We start from the raw sequence: 14,581 nt of genomic DNA on the forward strand, positions 1-14,581 counted from the left end.
TTGTTCAGCTCTAATGATACTTTATGGTTCATTTTTACAGCATGAAATTTTTCAGGATCAGAGTTTGGACATAAGTGGCTGTTTTCAGGAAAGTAATTATAATGACTCAGCAGTGACTTCCTCGCAGTGACAGGAATAAAATATAGACGACAGGAACTTGGCTCTGATCTGTACTCACATGACCCTTTTCTACGTACACTGGGGTCGGCAAATGCCTCACGAGACTGCTAAGCCTAAAGTTGAAGTTTAAATACTGTGCAAGCTGCTTCTCGCCTTAATGTGTGCTGAATGTATGTCTTTTAGCTAAAGCCCTCCAAGATTTGAATTTTGCTGGATTTAGGCAAAGCGAGCTGTGGTTATTTCAGGTAAAGCTGCATTCCCTAACAGTGTAGGAGCTAAAGAAAAAGGCTTAGTTAAGACTGGTTAGATAACCTGACTCTGAAACACCTTCAGCTTCTGGTAGCAGGTTTTTATTCTTTATTTAATGCATGACTGAAGAATAAACTCACAGCATATGGACAGGTATTAAATATAAAAAGCTCAACTCCCCCGTCCCAGCCACTTGCTGTAAATTTGTACTTTTCCAGTAAATAAAAAAATTGGAACCAAACTCCACATACTGCAAAGTATGCTGGCTCAGTAAAGCAACTCTTAATCGATATAGGTCACAATAAATGGTCACAATAAATGCTCCCTTTTCCCATACTGTAGAACAGTGGTTCCAAACCAGGGGGGTGAGGCCTATCCTCAGTAGGCCTAGAGGGCGGTCCTGTTGCATGTAATTGAGAGGAGTAAACAGAATCACAGTAGACTATTGGCGTATGGGAGTTTTTATTTGTAATGTCATGCCATTTAACTATAGCCTACCTTGTATTTTGAGAATGGACACATTCGACTCTATTACGTATGTCGGTCTATGAAAGTAAACCCACTACATCAACCAAAATCTGAAAATACCAAGATATTTACCCTAATTCTTGGTTTATCCAATTTCCAATGAGCATTGGATGCCATTTGTCATCTTTGCTGAAATTATAAGAATAATAACATAACCTGTGTTTCTCCTGTTTAATATGTATAGTGCATCATGAAAAGGAAAACTGGACATTAATGTTCACGCCTACTAAGCAGTTCAAGCCTTGTATCAAACAAGAATTCCACTTGTAAAACTGCATCAATTAAAAAGTCTCATTTATAGGAAAGGTGATGGAACACAGTGGTAAACATTCCTCTGTCCCAACTTTCTTAAGTGTGTAAATTTTAGATTTACAAAATACAATAAAGTTGTTTAGTAAGATGTTGGAAATCTGTTCTTTTTACTTTTGTAAGTCTTTGTTCTCTGTACATACACTGATCAGCCATAACATTAAAACCACCTTTTTGTTTCTACACTCAGTGTCCTTTTTATCAGCTCCACTGACTACATAGAAGCACTTTGTAGTTATACAATTACTGACTGTAGTCCATCTGTTTCGCTACATGCTTTGTTAGCCCCCTCTCATGCTGTTCTTCAATGGTCAGGACCCCCACAGGACCACTACAGAGCAGGTATTGTTTAGGTGGTGGATAATTCTCAGCACTGCAGTGATGCTGACATGGTGGTGGTGCGTTAGTGACTGTGTTAAGGACTGAGAATAGTCCACCAACCAAAAATATCCAGCCAACAGCGCCCCATGGGCAGCGTCCTGTGACCACTGATGAAGGTCCAGAAGGTGACCAACTCAAACAGAAGCAATAGATGAGCGATCGTCTCTGACTTTACATCTACAAGGTGGACCAGCTAGGTAGCAGCGCTGCTGTGTCTGATCCACTCATACCAGCACAACACACACTAACACACCACCACCATGTCAGTGTCACTGCAGTGCTGAGAATGATCCACAACCTAAATAATACCTGCTCTGTGGTGGTCCTGTGGGGGTCCTGACCATTAAAGAACAGCATGAAAGGACTAACAGACTAACAAAGCATGCAGAGAAACAGACGAACTGCAGTCAGTAAATGTAGAACTACAAAGTGCTTCAAAGTGGAGCTGATAAAATGGACAGTGAGTGTAGAAACAAGGAGGTGGTTTTAATGTTATGGCTGATCAGTTTATGATTAAAGACTTTGAATTGAAAAACAAGTAGAGCAAAAATCCATAAAGACCTAAAAGATCTTTCATTATTGACAGTGGTTGTTGCTGCCAAGGTTAAACAGTCAGTTCTTTAAGGTTCTTTACACAGGGTGATGTGATGTAAGGGTTGCATAACGTTTCCTTCAGTTAATGAAAGATTAGTACACTGTGTTCATTTGCTCATGATGTTTGTTATGTTTATATTACATTTTACAATTAGTATGCTTTTAGATCTAAAATAATTATGTTGGGGGGGAGGGGGCAGATCACTTAACAGATTACATAAATCACATTTTTGTATCACAATAACTTTTCACATACAGTGGTACCTTGAAACTCAACATCAATTGGTTCTGGAAGTAGCATTGAGTTTAAAAGACATTGAGTTTCAAGGTATTTTTTCCCCATAAGGATGTATGAGAAACCTGTTAATGCATTCCATGGTCCCGTGGACTTCCATATATTTTCAACGTATGTAAAATAATGGGGTTGTTTTGACACTTATAGACTTAAAATAACACAAGTATAATATAAAAACACTAAAATACAATTGAAAACAGTTAAAAATCAATAAGAAAATGCACCTTACTTTTATTTCTTTATTGTTTTCATGTGCTTCTTAATCATGGAGATGCTTGATGTTGCAATACCGTATTCCGTTCAGTAAAGGCGCATTCACATGAGAAACTTAATGTAACTTGTACTAAAACAAGCAAGGAATTTCATTAGTGAAGAGAACTTATGAGCGGTAATAATTAACAGAGGTTTAGTGTTCCTATGTCGTTCTTTTAGTACATTAGGTCACATTAAGATTTTTTTTAATAGTAAAAAACCTGATTCTTGTCTCAGAACCCTGAGCAAGTTTAAAAGTGAAACAGTGAGGTAAATCCAGCTAAACACAGATACATGTGGAGCTTTCAGAGTGGATTTGACGGTTTTTCCACACAAATGCAGATTCGTCTGATATTCGCACTTTGATGACGTCTTACTGCACCTCTCAAGCTAAGCGCTGAACAAAGCTGCAGTTCATAAACTAAACTATGTTAAACTATGTTGAGTTTAAGGGTACAGATTTCTCTACGAAGGGCGTTGAGTTTCAAAGATTTCGAGTTTAGGGGATGTTGAGTTATAAGGTACCACTATACTTACATTTCTTAAAGTAAGGCTAAATGGGTAGCACTGTCACCTTAAAGCAAGAAGGTCCTGGGTTCGATCCCCTGGGTCCTTTCTGTGTGGAGTTTGAATGTTCTCCCCGTGTCTGCGTGGGTTTCCTCTGGGAGCTCCGGTTTCCCCCCACAGTCCAAAGACATGCAAGTGAGGTGAATTGGAGATACTAAATTGGCCATGACTGTGTTTGATATAACCTTGTGAACTGATGAATCTTGTGTAATGAGTAACTACCGTTCCTGTCATGAATGTAACCAAAGTGTAAAACATGATGTTAAAATCCTAATAAATAAATAAACTATTTATATTTTAAATGTATTATATTGAAGAATAAGATGTATTTTTACTTTGAAAATCAAGAGGACCTGGAATTGAGTTAAATTGGAGGCCCCGTTCATTTATCTGCTCTGAGAATCCCGGACATATGCTGTATATCTCTGTCCTGGTGTAAATCCCCCACATTTCTAATCTCTTGTGTAGTCTGGGCATGATCATGTGCCGCTCCATCAAGTCCGTGCAGAGCAGAAAGTGGAACGCTGCTCGCTCAGCTTTCTGGGAATTCCCAGCCTGATTTTCACAGCTCAACATCTGTAAACCCTGCAGGGAGTCGATAGTAGCAATGACTGCCAACCTAAAGAGGTTCGAGTAGTCCAGTCTTATACAGATGTGCAGTAGCAGTGATTCCATATCGAACAGGGAGTTTCCTTCTGTCCTTCTAATCTGTGTTTTCTCTTTTTTGTCTTCTAGCGTTTTATTCAGTACCTGGCCTCCAGGAACACTCTGTTCAATCTCAACAATTTCCTTGATAAAGGTGCATTGCAAGGTAGGTAGATACTGTATAATGGATACACTGGTGGACACTGATGAGCCAAAACATTAGGACCACCTCAGAATCAGAATCACTTTATTTCGCCAGGTATGTTACACATACGAGGAATTTGCTTTGGTGATACACATAATAGTCCACATAGTAGTACACACAGTACACATAATAGTACAGATAATTACACATGTATGACATGTAACATATAACATATTTAACAATGAAATGTAGATCTGTTGATAATTACTCTCAGTAGCATACAGATCTAAATGACTCTGATAAAAGCTAGATTGTTTTGGACAGGCGACTGGCTTCAGCAGGGGACGCTTACAGCCAGCTATGAGACTGGTTATCAGGGGTCTGAGGAGGGAGAATCCTTAAACCGCAGACAGGTTGTTGGGTAGCCAAGACTCATTTATGTATGAAGATGCATAGTCATAGGCCAGTCAAAGTGCCCATGCTTACTCCTGACCAAAAGCACCTACAATGGAGACACAGCCATCAAAACTGGACATCAAAGCAATGGGAAAGTAGGCAGGCTGTAGCCTAGTGGTTAAGGTACTGGACTAGTAACCAGAAGGTCACTGGTTCAAGACCCACCACTGCCAGGTTGCTGCTGTTGGGCCCATGAGCAACTGTAATGTAAGTCGCTTTGGATAAAGGCGTCTGCTAAATGCGGAAAATGTAAATGTAATGTAAATGGAAAGTTGAAAGTTGATTCCTCCAAAGAAGCCATGGGTCTGTCCGAAACCTAGTGAGCTGCCTTGCTGCCTACTGCCTGCCTAGTCAGCTGCCTAAGTATTTACATTTTCTCTTCAGCATTTAGCAAAATTTTATCCAAAGCGACTTACAGTACTGTGACAGTATATTGTCTAAGCAATTGAGGGTTAAGGGCCTTGCTTATGGGCCCAACATCAGAAACCTGCCAGTGGTGGGGCTTGAACCAGCAACCTTCTGATTACTAGTCCAGTACCCTAACCACTAGGCTACAACGTCCCACGCACTACTTACCGTGATTACGTCATCACAGCGTTTGCTTACTGAGCTAACATAGGTAGCCTCAGACTATTTAAACCAATAGGCTGAGGTGGCACAACCCGCTAGCATGCCAGCTAACGTCTCCTCCGTGTACCGAACACGGTTAAACTGTTACTGACAAGCCAGAATTTGCAAATAAATGACACTAGTACACCTTTATACAAATTATAAATTAATAAGAATGTATTTACATTTGAAAAGAACTCCACATTCGTCCACTATACTTGTAATTTTTTTGTGCCGCACTGAATGCTGGGATTGCCTTCAAGGAAGAATCAGATGCTCCCTCATCATTCAGTCAGATTATAGCTTTGAATTAAGGCACCTCAGTAGACAGCCTTCTTCCCGTCTTTGCCGTCAATGTAGAGAGTTCAATAGGTTTTCGGACAGAACCCATGTGTTCTTCAAGACCATGTGACTGGCTGGGCATGTGTGCATTATTTACCTGCAGAAGAGATGGCACTAGTCTGCCCAGTATACTAATCAACTTCACAACATACAGAAGTTGAAGGATCTGCTGGTAACATCCTGGTTCCACATACCAAGTACTCCTTTATTAGATGTCTTTCAGTTTCACGTTAGGTTGGGTCCGACAGTATATCAGGCTGGTTGTATTAACGTTTTGGCTCATCAGTGTATATACACCGACCAGGCATAACATTATGACCACTGACAGGTGAAGTAAATAACTCTATTCTCAAAGTTGATGTGTTAGAAGCAGGAAAAATGGGCGAGCGTAAGGATTTGAGAGAGTTTGACAAGGGCCAAATTGTGATGGCTAGACGACTGGGTCAGAGCATCTCCAAAACTGCAGCTCTTGTGGGGTGTTTCCGGTCTGCAGTGGTCAGTATCTATCAAAAGTGGACCAAGGAAGGAACTGTGGTAAACCGGCGACAGGGTCATGGGCGGCCAAGGCTCATCGATGCAAGTTAATGCTGGTTCTGATATAAAGGTGTCAGAATACACAGAGCATCGCAGTTTGTTGTGTATGGGGCAGCAAAAGGGGGACCAACACAATATTAGGAAGGTAGTCATGATGTTATGCCTGATCAGTGTACTTGATCACATTATGTTTGAAGTTGCACTTGAACACACCATGTGCTCTTTTGGTTTCATGCTCCTGCAATCTTTGTCTCTCTCAGGTTATGACATGTCCACCTTCATTAGGCGCTATAGCCGCTATCTGAACGAGAAGGCTCTGTCGTACAGACTGGTCGCTGTGGACTTTACCAAAATGAAAAGAGGGTGAGTAATGCATGTGCTGGGATTGTTGGAAGTCTGATTGGAATACTCAAGTTGTGTGTTTTAACCTAAAGTTTAGTGTATGTGGAATTACCCCAAACAAAAATAGCAATACCACCTTAAAATTAAGTTGATTTCTACAAGTAGACGTCCTAAATAAACTGCAAAAATAAAAACGTCAAATGTTACACATAGGGTGCTCAGGTGGCGCAGCGGAATGATCCACTAGCACACCAGCGCTGAGATTCTAAGCTCCCGGGTTCGAGTCTCTGCTCTGCTACTGGTTGGCTGGGCGCTCACAAAGAGGCAGCTGACAAAACCATCTTAAATACCATCTTGCATAGGGTGCTCAGGTGGCACAGCGGGATGATCCACTAGCACACCAGCGCCGAGATTCTGACCTCCCGGGTTTGAGACTCTGCTCTGCTACCGGTCGGCTGGGCGCTCACAAAGAGGCAGCTGACAAAACCATCTTAAATACCATCTTGCATAGGGTGCAGGTGGCGCAGCGGGATGATCCACTAGCACACCAGCGCTGAGATTCTGACCTCCCGGGTTTGAGTCTCTGCTCTGCTACCGGTCGGCTGGGCGCTCACAAAGAGGCAGCTGACAAAACCATCTTAAATACCATCTTCCATAGGGTGCAGGTGGCGCAGCGGGATGATCCACTAGCACACCAGCGCTGAGATTCTGAGCTCCTGGGTTTGAGTCTCGGCTCTGCTAGCTGACAAAATTGGCCTCCAGTCTGCTGGGTGAGAAAGACTGGACTAAGGGGTGGGGGGTTATCAATGCTGTGTAAGGACCTTGGTTGCCCAGGGGCGTGGCTGTCCGTCCACGGAGCCGATCTCACATGCAAATCCACTGAAGTATGGGAGGTGTGGAGGGAGTGTGTGTCAGGCAAATTGGGAGAAGGGGGGGGGGGGGGGGGGGGGGCTATCGACCCGGCTGGGCAGGAGGGTGGAACAGGTTGTCTTCCTGATGCCACTGTGATATGAGGTGTCCGGTACTGGTCCTAGTGCCTGCGCAAGTGGGGGAGGGGGTGGTTGTGTGGCTCTCCGTATGTGGGAACCCACGTCTGTCAGGTGATAAGAAGCATCTGCAGATTGGAGATCAGTGCTTGACTCTCCATGTGCGAGACTGAGCCCCGTATGAACTCTCCTCGTGCAGATGAAAAGATGCCGTCGGTTACTGCACACGTGTCGGAGGGGGCGTGTGTTAGTCACAGCCATAAAAAAATCCTACTCATTAAGTAATGAAGCCCAGTTTGTGCAGCTGATGTGATGGCTAGACGACTGGGTCAGAGCATCTCCAAAACTGCGGCTCTTGTGGGGTGTTCCCGGTCTGCAGTAGTCAGTATCTATCAAAAGTGGTCCAAGGAAGGAACAGTGGTAAACCAGCGACAGGGTCATGGGCGGCCAAGCCTCACTGATGCATGTTGGAAGCGAAGGCTGGCCCGTGTGGTCCGATCCAACAGACGAGCTACTGTAGCTCAGATTGCTGAAGAAGTTAATGCTGGTTCTGATAGAAAGGTGTCAGAATACACAGTGCATGGCAGTTTATTGCGTGTGGGGCTGCATAGCCGCAGACCAGTCAGGGTGCCCATGCTGACCCTTGTCCACCACCGAAAGCACCAACAATGGGCACATGAGCATCGAAACTAGACCACGGAGCAATGGAAGATGGTGGCCTGGTCTGATGAATCATGTTTTCACGTGGATGGCCCGGTGTGTGTGCGCCGCTTACTTGGGGAACAGTGATAGCTCAGTGGTTAAGGTACTGGACTAGTAATCAGAAGGTTGCTGGTTCAAGCCCCACCACTGCTAAGTTGCCACTGTTAGGCCCCTGAGCAAGACCCTTAACCCCTTAACTGCTCAAAAAAAAACAAAAAAAAAACACTTTGGTTCTAACAGGTTTTCAGCAGATTTGTGTTCTTTGACTGTTGTTTACTTAAACTTGAGAAATGTAATGTTTACTATGGAAGCACTTCTGTAAGTCGCTCTGGATAAGAGCGTCTGCTAAATGCAGAAAATGTAATTGTAAGTTGCTTTGCATAAAAGTGTCTGCTAAATGCCGAAAAATGTAAATGTAAATGGAACACATGGCACCAGGATGCACCGTGGAAAGAAGACAAGCTGGCGGAGGCAGTGTTTGCTGGACAAACAAGTCCAATCCATGGAGGCCCCACCTCGCAACTTACAGGAGTTAAAGGATCTGCTGCTAACGTTAATCTTGGTGCCAGATACCACAGCACAGCTTCAGGGGTCTAGTGGAGTCCATGCCTCGATGAATCAGGGCTGTTTTGGCAGCAAAAGAAGGACCAACACAATATTAGGAAGGTTGTCATAACGTTATGCCTGATCGGTGTATATTGTGCTTTTTTTTAAGAGGTGGAACTACACTTAGATTTCAATTGTAAGCACTTTCAGCGTAAACACTGTAGGTTTTTTGGTTGGTTTCGGTTCTTTTTTCAGGTGCAGTTTGCAACAGAGCCGGTATGTAGAGATCAGGTTCAAAACGCTAAAGCTTTCCTTTCGAGAAATAAAAAAATGGGTCGAGAGTGGTGATAGATGCGGCTGTCTGAGGCAGGCATGCACTATTCAGCCGCTAACCTAATACTGTTCAGTTTGACAAATGCAACGCAGTTAACTGGGCTTGTAACTCAAAATTAATCACATAACCCGACTGAAATCTCACAGTTTTCACACCAACCTCATAAATCTGGCTTTTATTTCATTTTATTTTCGTTTCGTTCGTTTGGCAGCGATAACTTAGCTCCGATTAGCGCGTCCGAGCCGGGCTCTCGATGGACCGCGGTCGACTCGGGCCTGCTATTTACTGCACTAATAAAGTTGCCTTTAAAAGCTGATGAAGCTGATTCTACACTGCCTGGCCATATATAAGGTCACCGCCTGGCCATAAAAAAGGTCACCACCTGGATTTAACTAAGCAAATAGGTAAGAGCCTCCCATTGGATAATTACTGCATTGGTGATTATGTTTCAGCTGGCAACAAGTTATTTAACCCTAACTGATGCAGTGAGTAGCTTCTCATTTGTTACACAACCATGTCGAAAGACACATCCTGTGGTCGTGGAAAATATGTTAATCTGTTTCAGAAGGGTCAAATTATCGGCATGCATCAAGCAGAGAAAACATCTAAGGAGATTGCTGAAACTACTACAATCGGGTTAAGAACTGTCCAACGCATTATTAAAAAGTGGAAGGACAGTGGGGAAACATCATCTTCGAGGAAGGAATGTGGTCGGAAAAAAATCTTGAATGATTGAACGTTTGGTGAAATCAGATGGTAGAAAAACTCCAGTAGAACTCAAGGAAATGTTTAATAGTGACAGTAAGAGCATTTCCACACACACAATGCGAAGGGAACTCAAGGGATTGGGACTAAACAGCTGCGTAGCCTTAAGAAAACCACTTGTCAGTGAGGCTAACTAAAAAAACGGCTTCAATTTGCTAGGGAGCATAAAGATTGGACTCTGGAGCAATGGAAGAAGGTCATGTGGTCTGATGAGTCCAGATTTACCCTGTTCCAGAGTGATGGGCGCATCAGGGTAAGAAGAGAGGCGGCTGAAGTGATGCACCCATCATGCCTATGATCTGGGGTTGCTGCAGTTGGTCAGGTCTAGGTTCAGCAACGTTATGTGCCCAAAGAATGAGGTCAGCTGACTACCTGAATATACTGAACCACCAGGTTATTCCATCAATGGATTTTTTCTTCCCTGATGGCATGGGCATATTCCAAGATGACAATGCCAGGATTCATCGAGCTCAAATTGTGAAAGAGTGGTTCAGGAAGCATGAGACATCATTTTCACACATGGATTGGCCACCACAGAGTCCAGACCTGAACCCCATTGAGAATCTTTGGGATGTGCTGGAGAAGACTTTGCGCAGTGGTCCAAATCTCCCATCATCAATACAAGATCTTGGGGGAAAATTAACGCAACTCTGGACAGAAATAAATGTTGTGACATTGCAGAAGCTTGTGGAAACAATGCCACAGCGAATGTGTGCCGTAATCAAAGCTAAAGGCGGTCCAACCAAATATTAGAGTGTGTGACCTTTTTTTTTGGCCAGGCAGTGTATAAAGAGCGTGATTTAGAAACCTCTCAGGAATTCAGTTCCACCTGGGGGGTGACATGGTGTTTTTATCATCGGTTCTTTTACTGCACGGTTAAGTGCGTGTGAACCTTCATGGTGTCCTACGGCTTCTCCCGTTATTTGGACGTGGCTCCAACCCTCAGGAGCGATGATAATAATACTTTTATAATGATGAGTAAAATAACTGACCCTGTCTGATTCCGCTGTTTGTTCGCCTGAGATCTGGAGTTTGGTCTTTTGTTTCTGTTCGTTTGTTGGTTTCGTTGTTCGGTTGTTTGTTCATATGTGTGTTTGTACGTTGTACAGTATTGATGGAGTGATGCGCACCATGAATACAGAGAAGCTGATCAAAACTCTGCCCATTATTCAAAACCAGCTGGACGCTCTACTCGACTTCCAGGTGTGTGCGCTTGTGTGAGTGTATATACATGTGTGTGTGTCTATATACATGTGAGTCCTAATATACTGACAGTGTGTATGTACTGTTATAAGGATGCTGTTATCATACCGACTGTTTATGATTGCCAAATGTCAATATTAAATTTGATAACACATAGGTGATAGACGTACATTTTCTTAAAAGCCATTGTGCGCTATAAAACAAACAAAAAAAAAGATTATAGAATTAAATACAAAATGAATGAACTAATGCGCCTGAATATCAGCGGTGCTATCAGCCAGCCAGGCATCTACACAGACATGATTGGCTATGTCTGATTGTGAATGATGGCTGAAACCTTGTGATGGACTGGCACCCAATTGGCACCTAATACCTTATACACTGATCAGCCATAACATTAAAACCACCTCCTTGTTTCTACACTCATTGTCCATTTTATCAGCTCTACTTACCATATAGGAGCACTTTGTAGTTCTACAATTACTGACTGTAGTCTATCTGTTTCTCTGCATGCTTTGGTAGTCCCATTTCACCCTGTTCTTCAATGGTCAGGACCACCACAGAGTAGGTATTATTTGGGTGGTGGATCATTCTCAGCACTGCAGTGACAATGACATGTTGGACAGAGTTTTTAAATATCGTGTCCACTCACTGTCCACTCTATTAGACACTCCTATGTAGTTGGTCCACCTTGTAGATGTAAAGTCAGAGACGATCGCTCATCTATTGCTGCTGTTTGAGTTGATCATCTTCTAGACCTTCATCAGTGGTCACAGGATGCTGCGTAGGGGGCACTGTTGGCTGGATATATTTTTGGTTGTTGGACTATTCTCAGTCCAGCAGTAGCAGTGACAGTGAGGTGTTTAAAAACTCCATCAGCGCTGCTGTGCCTTATCCACGCACAACACACACTAACACACCACCACCATGTCAGTGTCACTGCAGTGCTGAGAATGACCCACCACCCAAATAATACATACTCTGTGGTGGACAGCATGAAAATGGGCTAACAAAGCATGCAGAGAAACAGATGGACTACAGTCAGTAATTGTAGAACTACAAAGTGCTTTTATATGGTAAGTGGAGCTGATAAAATGGACAGTGAGTGTAGAAACAAGGAGGTGGTTTTAATGTTATGGCTGATCGGTGTATATAAATATATATCGGTATTGCAGGTTGTGCGACGCTCTGTCTTTTAGGAATCGAACAGTGATTCCTTGTTAATTAAATCATTTAAATCATATTATTTTATTTATGTTAAACTGGTGACTAACTCAGGTTTGGCTGAGCGTGTTGTGCTTTGTCTTGAAATCAGAACCTTGCTGTTGCTTTTATATAAACAAATATAAATCACACTGATTCCGCGAGCTGTTTGCAGCACTCTGCTGATGGGGACCGCTCTCGAGACGAGTGAACACTCGAAACATCATCTGAGCTGTAAACAAGACTCTTTTTGTGTGTTTGTCCAGGCTAACCCTAATGAGCTTACCAACGGCGTGATCAACACTGCATTCATGCTGCTCTTTAAAGACTCCATCCGTCTGTTTGCTGCATATAATGAAGGGGTCATCAACCTGCTGGGTAAGATGCTTAACACTGTTGGCCAGTCGAGGGTCTACACAGACAGGATTTTTTTTGTTTCTTTGGGTGTATGAGGGCGGTCAGTGTCTGAAGTCAGTCCTAAATAACAATTTTAAGATTATGATTTATTAAAATTGACACTTCATATTTTTCTGCACAACATAAATAAACACAAATATGTTATTTATATTGGTATGTCATCTTAGTACAGATGATATTCCACTGCTGGAGGAGGGTACACTGACCCCTTCTTATTCGCCCACACGTTCTGTGAGCCACGCACTGATCCCCACACTTCTCCACTTCCTGTACAGGCGCCTCGGGATACCAACCAAGGTCCTTACACAGCGTCAAAGACCCCACCCACATTAGTCCGGTCTTTAACCCTCCCGGCAGACTTCAAATGGCCAATTTTGTCTGCTGCAGGTACTGCCAATTATGCCCTCTAGAGGCCGCCCAGTTGACCGGTAGCAGAGCTGAGGTTCGAACTCCGGAGTTCAGAATCTCAGCGCTGGTGTGCTAGCGGAATATCCCGCTGCGCCACCTGGGCGCCTACACCATACATTTCAATAGGGGACACATCTGGACCGCGGGCAGGCCTTTTAAGCACATGCACTTAAAAATACGTCGGTTTCAAGGCAGCTTGTGTCTTTCTAAGATCCCAATATACACCTCTGTAGGCGGCTCAGTGGGTAGCACTGTCGCCTCACAGCAAGAAGGTCCTGGGTTCGAATCCCAGGTGGAGCAGTCCAGGTCCTTTCTGTCTAGTGTTTGCATGTTCTCACCGTGTCTGCTCCGGTTTCCTCCCACAGTCCAAAGACGTGCAGTCAGGTTAACTGGAGATACAGAATTGCCCATGATGGTGTTTGACGTTAAACTTGAACTGATGAGTCATGTGTAAGCTGGAACTACCTGCCCTGTTCTGTTATGAACGTTGCTGCTTGCCACAATATGCTGCAAAACCAATTTCTGCTGACTGCACCACTGAGCGCCAAGCTTAAAAACAATACGCAAAATGGACTGACGGTATCGCCTGTTCATTCGTCATATAGAGACGAGAGATGACAAAAAATAAACTGGGATCATGAAGCTTTAATCAAAGGTCCCATTAAATCTTATTAAAGAGCAGCAGGCTACAACAAGCGATTCCAGGATTAGTCAATCATAGAAAGGTAGTGAAACACACATAAAATGATTAAAATGATGTAAATGATTAGGGTTCAAATACTAAATCAGAAGACAAAATATGTGGATTGGGTGTAACGTTTAAACACCCCAATAATGGCAAAGTGGGCAGAAAATTACATCTTAAAAACAAACATTTTGCTGACATTTATAGCTGCACTATGATTTTGCAGACATGATTTACCAGCAGTGAGTCAATCATTCTCACACTGCACAGCCTCTCTAAACTCCAAATATTTTTTAGTACTTGTGCTTTAGGGAAATATAAACTTGTCTGTGTTGTTTTCTTCTCCAGCTTGAACTGAGCTGGGTTCATGGTACAGTAAGTAGGACTCGAAAGTGCATTGTTTTTAAATCTGTCCTTATTTTAAAGTTCAAGAATTGAATATTTCTAACATTTTGGATATAAACAATATAAATAGGGCACTACTAAATTCACAGAAAAATGTGCTTAATTTCACAGACCTCGTTCTTCAAAAAAATGCAAAATTTTAAAGAAAAATGCCGCACAGCACAGTCTACCTTAATGGTTAAATGTAAACCTAGAACAGGGGTGTCAAACTCATTTTCGCCAAGGGCCACATCTGCATTATGGTGGCCCTCAAAGGGCCGATTGTAACGTATTCTGCTGTGATTACAGTCTGCCTTTTAAATCTTGGACAATTTGTTGTTGTTTTTTGGAAGCTAAATTCTGTGTTTGGTTTCAAAATGCCAAATTTATACTGTATATTTATAATACATAGATACATTTATATTGTACTTCTTTACCACAGACACGCCCTCATAACACGAGACGTAGCAGCTTTTCTTCTTGAAGCACAAACTTGTTTTCACTTTCACATCTTTCATTAAATTTCCTCCTTCTGCTTCAAATTTCTGTTCTTGTACATTTTGGGATTATTTGTAAATAT

At 42.8% G+C, this 14,581-nt stretch overlaps 1 protein-coding gene across 2 annotated transcripts in view; it reads left to right on the forward strand.

Moving 5' to 3' along the window:
• si:ch211-200p22.4 (phosphatidylinositol-binding clathrin assembly protein) overlaps positions 1-14,581 on the forward strand; it is a 130,504-nt gene that overhangs the window by 59,104 nt on the left and 56,819 nt on the right. For both annotated transcript variants that reach the window (XM_062994322.1, XM_062994323.1), the window contains exons 3-6: positions 4,031-4,106; positions 6,287-6,389; positions 10,811-10,904; positions 12,374-12,485. In XM_062994322.1, coding sequence (XP_062850392.1) covers positions 4,031-4,106; positions 6,287-6,389; positions 10,811-10,904; positions 12,374-12,485 — 385 coding nt within the window. The remainder of the gene's footprint in view (positions 1-4,030; positions 4,107-6,286; positions 6,390-10,810; positions 10,905-12,373; positions 12,486-14,581) is intronic.

This window comes from Trichomycterus rosablanca, chromosome 4, assembly GCF_030014385.1.
Source record: "Trichomycterus rosablanca isolate fTriRos1 chromosome 4, fTriRos1.hap1, whole genome shotgun sequence".
NCBI lineage: Eukaryota > Metazoa > Chordata > Actinopteri > Siluriformes > Trichomycteridae > Trichomycterus > Trichomycterus rosablanca.